This window comes from Sinocyclocheilus grahami, unplaced genomic scaffold (genome assembly GCF_001515645.1).
Source record: "Sinocyclocheilus grahami isolate Dianchi unplaced genomic scaffold, SAMN03320097.WGS_v1.1 scaffold463.1, whole genome shotgun sequence".
NCBI lineage: Eukaryota > Metazoa > Chordata > Actinopteri > Cypriniformes > Cyprinidae > Sinocyclocheilus > Sinocyclocheilus grahami.
The window spans coordinates 721,681-737,301 of NW_015505642.1; the positions used below are offsets into that span (position 1 = coordinate 721,681).

At 34.8% G+C, this 15,621-nt stretch overlaps 1 protein-coding gene across 1 annotated transcript in view; it reads right to left on the reverse strand.

The window, feature by feature from the left end:
* LOC107553027 (eIF-2-alpha kinase activator GCN1-like) overlaps positions 1–15,621 on the reverse strand; it is a 58,147-nt gene that overhangs the window by 28,053 nt on the left and 14,473 nt on the right. The window contains exons 17-31 of the mRNA XM_016235104.1: positions 15,441–15,516; positions 12,932–13,091; positions 12,661–12,850; positions 12,452–12,576; positions 10,286–10,464; positions 10,101–10,194; positions 7,976–8,089; positions 7,681–7,879; positions 5,868–6,017; positions 5,274–5,455; positions 3,898–3,978; positions 3,675–3,818; positions 3,468–3,592; positions 2,023–2,035; positions 1,418–1,612 (exon numbers count right to left, since the gene is read on the reverse strand). Of these exons, the coding sequence (XP_016090590.1) occupies positions 1,418–1,612; positions 2,023–2,035; positions 3,468–3,592; positions 3,675–3,818; positions 3,898–3,978; positions 5,274–5,455; positions 5,868–6,017; positions 7,681–7,879; positions 7,976–8,089; positions 10,101–10,194; positions 10,286–10,464; positions 12,452–12,576; positions 12,661–12,850; positions 12,932–13,091; positions 15,441–15,516 (2,027 nt within the window). The remainder of the gene's footprint in view (positions 1–1,417; positions 1,613–2,022; positions 2,036–3,467; positions 3,593–3,674; positions 3,819–3,897; positions 3,979–5,273; positions 5,456–5,867; positions 6,018–7,680; positions 7,880–7,975; positions 8,090–10,100; positions 10,195–10,285; positions 10,465–12,451; positions 12,577–12,660; positions 12,851–12,931; positions 13,092–15,440; positions 15,517–15,621) is intronic.

Sequence of the window (15,621 nt, forward strand, 5' to 3'; positions counted from 1 at the left end):
GCTTCATGACAATCGCGCTTCTGCCTAATCGTGATTTATCGTCTTTGCGATTTAATTTCGATTAATTGTGCAGCCCTATTCAGTTATGTGCATTTTTTTTCTTTAAATATTACTATTTAGGTTTAAATTCTTCTTATTTCTGTTTTTGTTAAGTTTTTGTTTTTCAGTTAGTAATTTTAATGCTTCAACTTAAACTTTCAAATTTCAGTTTCTAATTTTCCTTTTAAGTTTTCCACCTAATATTTATTTTTATTTATTTGTTTTGCTCCAGCTTGATTTCAAATGACAGAAATCAACCCTCTACGCACACCTTGGCAATATAATCGCCATTGGCTAGTACATTTTTTTTTGTTTACTCGCCTGACTGATATACTATTTTACACACACACACACACACACACACACACACACACACACACACACGTTTACTTCGCTATCATGGAGCAGCTTCTTAAATAACTGACTGTGCACTCTTAACTTCAGCCAATCAAGCATTATATTATGATATTATGATAATTAAGCACTATTTAATGATAGAACTAGTGATTAGAACTAAAACTTGGTAACCATGAATGAATGCATATTTGTCATTTTAACTGAACTTAGGACTGGTGGTGGTGTTTAAGATATTGTTGGTCATAGGTAATATTAATTATTATTAAAAGATACTACTACTACTACTATTATCTGCTGGGTTCATGAATATTAATCACGTTGTCAGCGTTCACTCGAACCGATTTGCTGAAATCAAAACGGGGACGGTAATAGATGAGCGCCAACCAACGAGAGCTGTTAGCATTAGCTCCGCCCACTGCAGAGAAACCGGCATATCGTCTGCTTGTTCTTAAAAGCTGAATAATTCTAAATGAACTGTTATTTTTTGACAGGAAAATACAACAAAGAATATGGATTACATGTAGCGCGTCGATTCAGCGTGGTATGCAAGACTCTCGCTCTCTCTCTTTGCATGTGTGAAAAACAGTCTGCTTGTCTGCCTCTCACACAAATACTGGTGTGTAAAATCTAAGAATTTATTAGCCAATGGCTAATGTTAGACATTATTTAGTCACCCAGAGTAAGATTTAGTCGCATATGTGAGTGATTTACTCGCAATGTAGAGGGTTGCTGCGCATCCATTGAGTACATGACATGATCCATTGAGCGCATCAAATAATACAGATCGCTTGACAGAGAGCAAAACTCTCAAGCGCTCAGTCAGCGTGTTTATCAAGTGAAAATCTGTGTTGAATGCCTCTCACACACATACTGGTGTGTAAAATCTAAGAATTTATTAGCCAATGGCTAATGTTAGACATTATTTAGTCACCCAGAGTAAGATTTAGTCGCATATGTGAGTGATTTACTCGCAATGTAGAGGGTTGGAAATGTTTTTAATAATTTGGGCTGGGTGGAGTACCTTGCCGTGCGTGTTGAGTGCAGACAGCGCTGCGTCCAGCATGCAGCGCCGCACCTCTGTGTGTCTGTCGTTCAGAGCATCCGGCACAAAGAACAGGAAGAGGGGCGTCACCTGACTCTCATCCAGGAACTCAGCCAGTTTGTTGAGTGCTAGAGCGATGCCACACCTGCACACAGGAATCACATCACTCTCAAGCTCTATCCATGAAGAGGAAACTGATATTGTTCAGCTCATGCCACGATCAGCTAAACAAGTAAACTTTTTCTTATAATAGTTAAATGTTTTAAGGATAAAAATAAAACAGCCAGCTGAAACATAATAAAAACTAAAAAGTAGTTGTTTCATAAATAAATTAATAATAATAAAAAATAAAAATATTTTTATAATAACTTTTTAATAATTCTGACATTTAATCTTTCTGACAAAAGATAATAATCATAAATAAAAACTAAAAATTTAACTAAAATAAAAAATAAAATAATTAACTATCATTTCTGTAATAACTCTGATATTGCCTGATTAAACTGAATTAAATTGAAACCACAAAAAGAACAAATAAAACAAGAAACAAATTTTCTAAACAAACATTATTTTATAACTCTGACATTTCCACAGATGCTGTCCAAAGACATCAAAAATTAATTATTAAATACAAACCCAATTCCAAAAAAGTTGGGACACTGTACAAATTGTGAGTAAAAAAGGAATGGAATAATTTACAAATCTCATAAACTTATATTTTATTCACAATAGAATATAGATAACATATCAAATGTTGAAAGTGAGACATTTTGAAATGTCATGCCAAATATTGGCTCATTTTGGATTTCATGAGAGCTACACATTCCAAAAAAGTTGGGACAGGTAGCAATAAGAGGCCGAAAAAGTTAAATGTACATATAAGGAACAGCTGGAGGGCCAATTAATAGTGGAAAACGAAAAATAGTGGAGCAATATCAGAAAGGAGATTCTCAGAGAAAAATTGCAAAGAGTTTGAAGTTATCATCATCTACAGTGCATAATATCATCCAAAGATTCAGAGAATCTGGAACAATCTCTGTGCATAAGGGTCAAGGCCGGAAAACCATACTGGATGCCCGTGATCTTCGGGACCTTAGACGGCACTGCATCACATACAGGAACGCTACTGTAATGGAAATCACAACATGGGCTCAGGAATACTCCCAGAAAACATTGTCGGTGAACACAATCCACCGTGCCATTCGCCGTTGCCGGCTAAAACTCTATAGGTCAAAAAAGAAGCCACATCTAAACATGATCCAGAAGCGCAGGCATTTTCTCTGGGCCAAGGCTCATTTAAAATGGAAAACTGTTCTGTGGTCAGACGAATCAAAATGTGAAGTTCTTTTTGGAAAACTAGGACGCCATGTCATCCGGACTAAAGAGGACAAGGACAACCCAAGTTGTTATCAGCGCTCAGTTCAGAAGCCTGCATCTCTGATGGTATGGGGTTGCATGAGTGCGTGTGGCATGGGCAGCTTACACATCTGGAAAGGCACCATCAATGCTGAAAGGTATATCCAAGTTCTAGAACAACATATGCTCCCATCCAGACGTCGTCTCTTTCAGGGAAGACCTTGCATTTTCCAACATGACAATGCCAGACCACATACTGCATCAATTACAACATCATGGCTGCGTAGAAGAAGGATCCGGGTACTGAAATGGCCAGCCTGCAGTCCAGATCTTTCACCCATAGAAAACATTTGGCGCATCATAAAGAGGAAGATGCGACAAAGAAGACCTAAGACAGTTGAGCAACTAGAAGCCTGTATTAGACAAGAATGGGACAACATTCCTATTCCTAAACTTGAGCAACTTGTCTCCTCAGTCCCCAGACGTTTGCAGACTGTTATAAAAAGAAGAGGGGATGCCACACAGTGGTAAACATGGCCTTGTCCCAACTTTTTTGAGATGTGTTGATGCCATGAAATTTACTGAGTTTGGAAAGCAGCTTTAGCACCAAACAAACTCCCATTAGGACCTGCACCAGAAGCTGTAGTTTGTGTGAAAATGTAGCATGACTCACTTCTCTGCCAGAGCTCTGCCCTCCTCCTCCACATCAAATTTGGCCACCCACAGTCTCCTCAGCATCTTCAGACCGTTGGCATCAGCACCATCAGTGGGTAACGCCAACTCCATCTCCAGCAGACCCTACAAGAGCGAGTCGACAGGCTTTCATTAAAAGGATTTCATAATATAATGTCATGAGTGTAAGAGAGAGAAAGGCACTGACCCTGAGCGCAGCGTCTCTGACAGAGAAGCACGAGGACAGTAAAGCCTCCAGCAGAGCGTCAATCTCAGGCTGTTCGGCGAGCGCACATCCCTCCTGCCCTCCAGCGCTGGCACACAGTGCCGTCAGACAGCCTGATGCCAGCACCTACAACACACACACACTCCATCACTACATCTCCTCAAACAGTGTGCGTCTGAGCACTCATCTGGATGTGAGTCTCTACCTGAAGACGAGGGGTGGACGTGCCGATCACTTTGGTCAAGAGCTGCAGCATACTGACTCTGGGCAGCAGCTCTGGGCCGTTCTGGACAAACAGAACAAGACAATTATAAACTGTTAGGGTTTCAGTTCTACAGACTTGGATAGAATCATAATAAATGTGCATTTATGACATTTTTATGAGATTTTACTTTAATAACATGCACAGATAAAGCTACATTTTAATTAGTGATTTTTTAATATATATTCTAATTTAATTTGAATTTTTAGACAGGAAAAAAACTTACATTTTAATAATTTAAAATGTTCTATAGATATTTTTATTATTGAATTTGTAATATATATTACATTTTCATTTTCAGACTTGAATAATTTTAATACTTTCATTTATTACTTAAATTGCATATTTAATATAAGATATAAGATTTGCACTTGATCACACAGATACTATTTAAACTGAACTGAGATGGATGATCACTGAATTCAATGAACTGTCTAGAACTGAAAAATGAGTGTTTACTATTGTCATTTTGCATTATTGACACAATATTTTCCTAATTAATGCTGTAAAGTTGCTTTGACAATCTGTATTGTTAAAAGCACTATATAAATAAAGGCAACTTGACTTGATAAAGACATAACTGAAAAGTTTATTATTGGATTTTATTTAATTTGTTACATTTTCATATCTGAATATAATTTTAATAATTTCAAAATAATAACTTCAGTTTTTAATTTATTTGCTTGTAAAGGTATAACTGAATATTTTTACAAAATTTGTGAAGTATTAAATACAAATTATTTATATTATTTTAAACCTGAATATAACTTTAATTTCAATAATCTTATATTTTTAGATAAAGATAAAACTGTATATTTGTATCACTGAAATTGTCATTTATTTTTTATACCTGAACAATTTTAATAATTTCATTTTTTTATTTGAACTTTTTTATATTATATACTATAAAACTATTATATAAGTTATAACTGAATATTATTTATTTATTTTATATACCTGAACTGACATGACATAACACAAACCAACTAAAATCAGATTAATATCATAATATCCCTGCAGCACCTAATTGTGGTCAGTTATTTAATAATACCTTCATTCAGTTCAAGTCATAAGAGGAAATCAAGTCACATGCACTGGCTTAACTATGGCATTTATTTGCATGATATTTAATTATATATATATAAGAACATTTACATGCCTTTATAAACCTCAATTTATTCCTCATCATCAATAACTAATCAAATTCAAATCCACATGTCAAAATTTCCAGACAGACTTCAATTACTGCATAGTTGACAGATCAATAAATCAAAAACATGCATCAATTACAAAACAACTAGCTGAAAACCCAAGTGTACCTTGTCTGCAAGCGTGTCGTTGGATTTGGCCCGCAGCTGCGCGTGTGTGTTGATGACCTGTAGCGCGCGGGTCATCATGAGCTCGCTCTCCTCTGAGGATCCGCTGCTCTGACTCAACACCGCCTGCAGCAGCGGGAAACAGAAGGAGAACGCCGGCGCTGACAGGACAAATGCACCTGATCCTGCACGTCACGAGACCGACTCTCTAACCATTAGGCCACGACTTCATTAGTATCTAATAATATATCACAGGTAATGAATAAGTACTATTATCTACTTGATAGGTACTAGTATCTATTGAATAAGTACTATTATCTAATAATAAGTAGTGGTATCTATATAACAGGTAATGAATAAGTACTAATATCTAATGAATGAGTAATATTGATAAATAATAATTAGTGTCTAATAGATAAGTACTAGTATATTTTAACACTTTACTAGTAGCTAATGAAAAAGTACTAGTACCTAATGGAAGTACTAGTAGCATGAAAACAGATACTGGGATGATTTATAGATTTAATGTTAACATGGCTTGCCATAGTCGTAATTTAGCTTTGATGACTGTCCCACATGTGGGTGTGCGTTATTCACCGGTCTTGCCGTCTCTCTGAGGTGCCGTGTTTGTGTGCAGCAGTGAGATGGTTCGTTGTGTCGCTGTGTTCAGATCTTCTTGAGCCCAGGCAGGATCCAAATCACACTCTGGCTTCAGCTGACGCAAGGTCACATGACCCACGAGAACTGCTAAATAAACAGAGAAAAACACCTATTTGAAGCACATGAAACCAAAGGTATGACAATGGTTATTCACGCATGCAAAAATTATCTCAGGCAGCTTTAAACATGCATTTGCATTAAAACTAACTTACATGAATCATTAATATATAAAACAAAGGAACTAAATAAAGTTAAAACAGTAAAGTGAAGACATTTAATGAAACACTTTGATGATTTTTCCAGGAGCTCATTACTGCTGTTATAAGGCACATAAAAATCATTGTATAGAAATTTTGAGATTTCTAGCTGATTATATGACTTTTAAAATTGTATTATTTAATTTTATTTGATTTACACAAATGCATATTCACTTTATAAAAGTACATTTTAGTTTTTTCTTTTTACACAAATGCATATCTTTTAAAAAAAGCCAAATATTTTAGCTGCTGAAATATTATATTTTTTATTTTATTTTGTTTTATTTACACAAATGAATATTCATTTTTGAAATGTAAATTACCTTTACTGATGAAATAATGTTTTGATTACTTCATTTCGACAAACAAATGGATATTTCTTTTAGAAATGTAAATTATTTTATCTGTTAAAATAATACTTTATTTAAACAAACTAATATTCATTTATAAATGTAAATTGTGTTTTAACATTACTTTTTTTTTTTTAGACAAATTGATTTTTTTTTCTTTAGAAATGTCAATTATTTTGGCGGTTGAAATATATATATTTTTTTACATCTAATTTAATTTACACAAATGCATATTCACTTGAGCCACAATAACACACTAAACCAAATATACAATATCTGTCTGGGCAGCATTAAACATGCACTTGCATTAAAAAAAAAAGCTTAATTTATATGGGGGGAAAAAACTCTAAAAACAAATGAAGACATTTAATAAGAGTAAACAAAGTTATAAACAAACAAGAAAAGGAAAGTATACCCAGGTAGTGCAGTTCTTTAGGCATGAGAGTGATGCCAATGTGCAGGAAGACCTGTTTTTTATTCTATTTATTGTATATTATTAATTATATATTAATAAATATATAATTATATACATACACATAAATATATATGCTTAATTATAATATACAATAAATCAAACAGATAAGATGTACATTAAATTATCACTGTATATTTTATATATAAAAAACATACATGTTAGAATTACATAAAATGTTTATTAAATATTTTAATGGCCTGGTTTCACAGACAGGGCTTAGACTAAGCCAGGATTAGGCCACAGTTCAGTTAGGACATTTAAGTAATTTTTATAAATGTGCCTTACAAAAAAACATTACTGGTGTCCCTCTTGAGACTAAACAAAGGCATTGATATATTTGAAGAACAATCAGTTGCCAGACTCTTTCTCCAGCTGGTTCTGCATCATCTCCTTCTGCTTGCTGGTCAGCTGGATCTCCTCTTTGATGCCTTTCTTCTTCTTGATCTCCTACAAGACAAACACAAGGGGGAGCTCAATCAGATGTGCAGTATTAAACTGAACGCACTGCACCTGATACTGTATCCCACAATGCAAAGCACTTAATTCAGATCCAGTGTGACTGATTAAAAAAAGCTTAATTTATATGGGGGGAAAAAACTCTAAAAACAAATGAAGACATTTAATAAGAGTAAACAAAGTTATAAACAAACAAGAAAAGGAAAGCATACCCAGGTAGTGCAGTTCTTTAGGCATGAGAGTGATGCCAATGTGCAGGAAGACCTGTTTGACGCGGGGAGCAGCCAGAGGAGACTGAAGGAGGGGCAGAACAGCCTGCAGGACTCCAGGCAGATGCATCCAGATCAGAGGAGGACGACGGGCCAGAGCCGCCTCCAGCAGACTGACCGCACACTGCAGCTCCACGTCCAGCTGAGAGAGAACAAGAGAGACAGAGCCGCGGCTCAGTGGTTTGTTTACGCTAACGGCTGTGTCTCAGGTGACCTTCGGTACCGTATGACCTCTCACCTCCTGCAAACGCTCGCGGATGCCAGACTCTTTCTCCAGCTGGTTCTGCATCATCTCCTTCTGCTTGCTGGTCAGCTGGATCTCCTCTTTGATGCCTTTCTTCTTCTTGATCTCCTACAAGACAAACACAAGGGGGAGCTCAATCAGATGTGCAGTATTAAACTGAACGCACTGCACCTGATACTGTATCCCACAATGCAAAGCACTTGATTCAGATCCAGTGTGACTGATTAACTAGATGAAATATCAGCCCAGAATTTTTATGTATTTTGATCTGACTGCCAAAAGTTTTGACATTTAAATTACAGGCTTTTAATTTCTTATATTTTAATTTAAAATCTTTAATTCTACCACATTTAATTTGATCAATTTATAATTATTATAATTATAAAATATACCAATATAATTTTTATTCTATTTATTGTATATTATTAATTATATATTAATAAATATATAATTATATACATACACATAAATATATATGCTTAATTATAATATACAATAAATCAAACAGATAAGATGTACATTAAATTATCACTGTATATTTTATATATAAAAAACATACATGTTAGAATTACATAAAATGTTTATTAAATATTTTAATGGCCTGGTTTCACAGACAGGGCTTAGACTAAGCCAGGATTAGGCCACAGTTCAGTTAGGACATTTAAGTAATTTTTATAAATGTGCCTTACAAAAAAACATTACTGGTGTCCCTCTTGAGACTAAACAAAGGCATTGATATATTTGAAGAACAATCAGTGCAAGTTTCTTTCAGTTGAAACAGCTCAGACTTACATTTTAGTCTGGGACTAGGCTTAAGCCTTGTCTGTGAAACTGGGGGAATATATCTCAGTTATTAAATATCTTTAATATATTTATAATTTAACATTTTATTTTGTCATCATGATAAACACACTAAATTATTATTAGGATACTTTTTTATATGTAGAAATGATACAGAATTGCAAGATGCACAAAAATTGCTGAAATATTTATACTCATTCATTACTATTTCAAGAGAGACAGAGCCGCGGCTCAGTGGTTTGTTTACGCTAACGGCTGTGTCTCAGGTGACCTTCGGTACCGTATGACCTCTCACCTCCTGCAAACGCTCACGGATGCCAGACTCTTTCTCCAGCTGGTTCTGCATCATCTCCTTCTTATCTCAGTTATTAAATATCTTTAATATATTTATAATTTAACATTTTATTTTGTCATCATGATAAACACACTAAATTATTATTAGGATACTTTTTTATATGTAGAAATGATACAGAATTGCAAGATGCACAAAAATTGCTGAAATATTTATACTCATTCATTACTATTTTTTACTATGACTATGACTAGTAATGTTTGTTAAGACCCAATATCTAAAAGGGCATTAAGATATCTTTAATACTTCCTGAGTTACAGGCATGCAAAACGTCCCAATTTTTGAATGGTCACCATTGGCACATAATGCAACAAAGATAGCTAAAGTCAACAGAATTTACTAACAGACCAATCTCTGTGTAAAAATAACATGATGCTGCTGCCATCTTTCTGAAGTCATTTTTACCCCCCATGTAATTTGGCTCTGAATCTCAGGTGAAAATTGCCATTTTGACCCCTCTCTACAAAATAGTGGAATACTCAATAAATATTCATCCATGGGATTTCATATTTTGGCTTTCATCACTATACATGTTCATCTTTTTTCAGAAAAAAATCAATTTTTGAATGGTCACCATTGGCACATAATGCAACAAAGATAGCTAAAGTCAACAGAATTTACTAACAGACCAATCTCTGTGTTAAAATAACATGATGCTGCTGCCATCTTTCTGAAGTCATTTTTACCCCCATGTAATTTGGCTCTGAATCTCAGGTGAAAATTGCCATTTTGACCCCTCTCTACAAAATAGTGGAATACTCAATAAATATTCATCCATGGGATTTCATATTTTGGCTTTCATCACTATACATGTTCATCTTTTTTCAGAAAAAAATATTAGCAAAATCTCAAATTTGAGACGGGGAAGTTTCTGAAATTTGGTTGATTTGACACAGAATGACCCAGTAGTAAACGACTCGCCTCCTTTTCTATTTGAGCGGATCATTTGTTGTATTTCTCTCTCACCTCTTGAAGCTCCAGTTCAATGATCTGCTCTTTGAAGGAATACGCCTTATTCTCTCTTTTCATGTTGCCTTTCTTTGTGCTCTCCTGCTGAGCGCTGCCAAAAACAAGACAACAACGTTTACGACAAACTACCTGATCCATGTGATTCTCATTCATTCATCTCGATCTTGTCCAGTTGACTTTACCTCATAATGATGCTCTTGTCGTAAAGTTCTCCCTCCGGCGTTTGCATGATGGCATACTCCTGACGCGTCACCTGCCTCAGCGCCGGATTGGACAAGCGCTGGGTCACGTGATCCATGACACACGGCAGCAGTCTGGTGGGAGACAGAAGCGACAGAGAACCGACAGCATTCTGAACGGCCTACGGCGAGAGAGAGAGAGAGACACAATGTCAACCAGAAACCCAACATAAATCCCAAAATTTTTGTTTTTTTCCTATGTAGTAAACGTGTTCCTGTTTGCAGTAGCGCTACTGTGCTGTAACATTGGTGTAGTATGGCGTAAAGTGACGCTCTGCTCTGCTCACATGCTCTGATAATAATAGCTTTGTAGGACTATCTGTTCAATCTGATTCTGTTGCATAGAACTGAATTAAAATAATATATTGATATTTAATATGAATATATTTCCGGTCTAATTTTATCGTTTTACTTTCAATAAAAGTGTGGTTATTTTATTGACTTGCATTTTTCTGAATTCAGTATCTTTAAAATTATTGAGTTCAATTAAAAAGTCTTACAAAATTATTTTTTTTATAAAATAATAAATCATTATTAAAAAGCATTTTCGGTTTTCAGCCAAATGCATCCAGAATTTTCGGTTTCGGCCCAGAATTTTCATTCTGGTGCATCCCTAAAAAAGGTAATTGCAACTTTTTAAATCACAAAATTCTGATTTTTCCCTCACAATCCTGAGAAAAAAAGTCGTAATTGTTAGGTATAAACAGAATCTGACTGATGCTCTCACAATTCTAAGTTTTTCTCAGAATGATCAGTTTACATCACTAACAATTCTGTTTTTTTTTTGTTCCCAGCATGCAATAAAAGATAAAATAGGAAACTGTGACTTTCTCACAAATCAGACTTTTTCTCCGAGAAAAAAAGAAACAGAATTGTGAGATGTAAATTCAGAATTACAGGATATCAACTTGAGGTTTGAGAAAAAAACTCAGAATTGCAGATATAAACTCAGAATTGTGGGATATAAACCTGAATTCAGAGAAGAAAAAAAGTATGAATTACGAGATGTAAACTTGCTATTTCGTGTTTATATCACCCAAATCTATATTAATATCTTGCAATTCTGAATTTTCATTTTGCAATTCTGCATTTGAGAAAAAATCCTGAGAAAAAAAGTCGTAATTGTTAGGTATAAACAGAATCTGACTGATGCTCTCACAATTCTAAGTTTTTCTCAGAATGATCAGTTTACATCACTAACAATTCAGTTTTTTTTTGTTCCCAGCATGCAATAAAAGATAAAATAGGAAACTGTGACTTTCTCACAAATCAGACTTTTTCTCCGAGAAAAAAAGAAACAGAATTGTGAGATGTAAATTCAGAATTACAGGATATCAACTTGAGGTTTGAGAAAAAAACTCAGAATTGCAGATATAAACTCAGAATTGTGGGATATAAACCTGAATTCAGAGAAGAAAAAAAGTATGAATTACGAGATGTAAACTTGCTATTTCGTGTTTATATCACCCAAATCTATATTAATATCTTGCAATTCTGAATTTTCATTTTGCAATTCTGCATTTATATTTCACATTTCTGACTTTTTTTCTCAAGAATTTTTGTTTATATCTTGAGATTCTGGCTTTATATCTCACAATTCAGACTTTAGTCATAATTTTGAGTAATAACTCCCCATTGTGAGGAAAAACAAGTCTGAATCGTGAGATAAAAAGTCACAATTACCTTTTTTATTTTGAACCCCATGGTGGAAACAAGCTTCCATAGACATATCATAAACGGTTAACAAAAAGTACTGATCATTAACCAGAATAGAAAAATTCATGATTCTGCTTAGCTAAAAATACAGATATACTGTGCATTTAAAATATTTACAGTATTGCATTTTATTAAATAATGTATTTTAGTTAATCAATATAATTACTATTAAATCAATCTAATATTTAATTAAACATGAAAGCTCAAAAGTATGAGCTTCCGGGTTTTACCATATTTGATGCGCTCTATGAAAGTGCATGAAAAAATTTAACTAACTAAACTAAATTTTTGGGTGAACTGTCCATTGCACATATTGTTGCATTTTTTTTATAACGATATATATTTACAGAGCTAAAAAAACAGAGCTGGATTATTAAACGCAGTCAGTCAGACCTGATTGTCTGTGTTGGCTTCTAGCAGGCGAGGCAGAATCATCTCCAGGTGTTTGTCGATGAATTCAGCGGCGTCCAGCTTCATCGTGGAGAGCAGAGAAGGCCACATCTCAGACCTGACGGCCACTGAAAGAGAAAGAGCCCGATTAACACAGGATTCAACAACAGCTACTGGAGTACTCCTGCAAGGACGCCATCAGAGAGACGGACCGATGGACGGATGATGGATAACGATGAGAATATCCAGGGCCAGTTTCTCAGTCTCTGCCGGGTCGTTCCACTGGGCCGCCACAGAGCAGATCACGCTCAGAGCGTCCAGCAGGATCCGCGGGGCGACATAAGAGCGGCCGATCTCTGTAAGCTCGCCCGTCTCCATATAAACGACATCTGACGGCAGAATCTGATTCAAGAGACAGAAAAATGAGCAAATTCTGAACACATCAGTGTGAAGTAAGCGGCCAATTCCTCGTCAGTCCCTCACCTTGTGTTTGTTGATGACGACACGCAGTTCTCCCAGAAGGCCGTGGGCCAGACTGGAGCCGCCCAGCGAGGACAGGAGTTTCTTCACGGCCTGCTGAGCACGCTTACGCACACGCCACAGACGGGACAGCAGCACCATCACCGTGGCCTGATGGTACATCCTGAGGACAGCAGACAAGCGTTTGAGTCACACGATCACTTCTGCATACATGAAGTAAAGATTTTGCACTATTGTTGAAAATCAAAATTAACCCCCCTATTTACTTTCTTAATAAATATTGGTCTTTTTGCGAAAAACATAAGATTATACATTATTGTATATAAACGTATGCTTTCATAATATATATGTTTACATTTAGTCATTTAGCAAACGCTTTTATCCAAAGTGACTTACAAATGAGGACAACACAAGCAATCAAACCAAACAAAAGAGCAACAATATATTTTGAGTCTAACGCAGTACATGTAGCAAGCTTTTTTTTCTTTTTTGAAAAGTAGATAGAATAGAAATTGAATAGAGTGCTAGTGTTAGAGGGTCAGGCGTTTTAGAATAAATAAAAAAAGGAAGTAGATAGAATAGAAATAGAATAGAGAGAGCAAGTGTTAGAGGGTCAAGATTTTTATATATAACAAATAAAAGAAAATAAGTATAGAATAGAAATAGAATGGAGTGCTAGTTTTAAAGGGGTCAAATGTTTTATAATAAATAAAAAAGCAAGATGATAAAATAGAAATTGAATAGAGCGTGCTAGTGTCAGAGGGTCAAGTTTTTTATAATAAAAAGAAAAGTAGATATAATAGAAATAGAATAAAGAATGCTAGTGTTAAGAGGAACAAGTATGTTGTAATAAAATTAAAAAGTAGATAGAATAGAAATAGCATAACGAATGCTAGTGTTAGAGGGTCAAGTTTCAAATATTTCATTAAAATGCTAATTTTCTGTTTCTGAACTTTTTTGTTGCTTTAATAACATTATTATACATCTCTCTGGAATGTTTTATTGTGATTGCCAGCATTGTTACTGTTAATTAGGGCTGTGCGATATTGAAAAAAAAAAGCGATACGCGATATCTTGTTTAAAAATGCGATACGATATTGCTTAAAGTGTGAAAAATCTATTTAAATTATATTTTAAAATATTTAAAAATGAATATTATATAACCAGTTTGTTTCATATTCTTTCTTGGAAAAGAAAGAATCACTACAACTTCTGAAAGTGACCAGCAGTGTTTTAGCAGTACATAAAAAGTAATGTCACAAATCAGAAAGTCATTTTAACATCAATGTGAACATCCAAACAAAAAAAATGAATGACACTAATTTTATATCATTGTGACTTTGCTTTCCACACACTTTAAGTACTTCTTCATATACCACAGCAAAAACTATAGTCTGAGAAAGTTCAAACATGATTAAAGGCAAGTGAACGGTCAGTAAAAAAAAGAAAGAAAAAGGGGGGGAAAAGAACAAATACACAATTTACAAGCATAGATAAAATAAACAGTAGTATTCAGATACAGAAATGTAATAATTAAGTGTCAAATAACACTGCATAGTGTTCACAGTTTTGTTGTTTGATTAACATTAGTGACATATGCAGCAGCAGGTATTTATAGGCCGCTGTCTCTTTAAATCCGACTGCACGGATCCAGTATAATGATACACATCCGATTTCTTTCTCAGCGGTTTACATTCATTTAAAACATAACTGACTGCATTTACGAGAATGATCGTCGAGACGGGTACTATTGACATAATTCTGTGTGTATGTGTCTGTCAAACATGAGGAGGAGGAGATGCGAAAGATGAATCAACTCGGTCTGAAACGCGTCTCTCTGTGTGTGCGTGCGCGCTTTGCATGTGTGCGGCAGAACTGAAGAGACGCTGCGTGAGATGCGGTTTGAATGTGCGCGGGCTTCAGGTGTGAGTCAGACAGCAAGACGAGACGCCAAAGAGTTGTTTTATGCAACTTATTGCACTTAACTCTTTGTATCAAGCTATTCTCTGCTATATGCGTCGAACTAAAACTTTGACCTTTTGCAACGTTTTGATTTAAGTAGCCTATTATTAAAATGATTCAGATATCGCACGCCGTTGCGATATGCATATCGCAATATTTACATTCGCGATATTTCGCTATTTTCGATATATCGTGCAGCCCTACTGTTAACTAAAATGAACTATTAAAAATTGTTTTATTAATAGAAATAAAACTGAAATAAAATATAAATATTATACGAAAATCTTAAAATAGAAACAACAAAACAGTAAGTGGCTTCAGTGAATTCTTAAACTCATGAAACTCTTTTTTTTAAAGATCCCATTAAGCTTTAGTTTGCATATCATAGTCAACTTTTAGTGATCCTAGTGATGAAATAAACTAACAAACAAACAAATAATTAAATAAAAGTGTGTGTGAATTAGAACACAGGAAAAAATAATGAATTCCTAAATTTAATGAAAAACTATATCCAACGCAAAACATTCCAGGGGAAATGGCAGCGACTCACTGAGACTTGCTGTTGTTGAGTCTTTGTGGCTGATCCAGGAACAGTCTTTCACACAGCAGCAGGACGGTGCACAGAGCTGTGGGTACAGGACAGGATTAACATTACTTCAAGTACTAAAACTGAAATATGAATAATAAAAAAGCTAAACAGAAATATATATATATATATATATATATATATA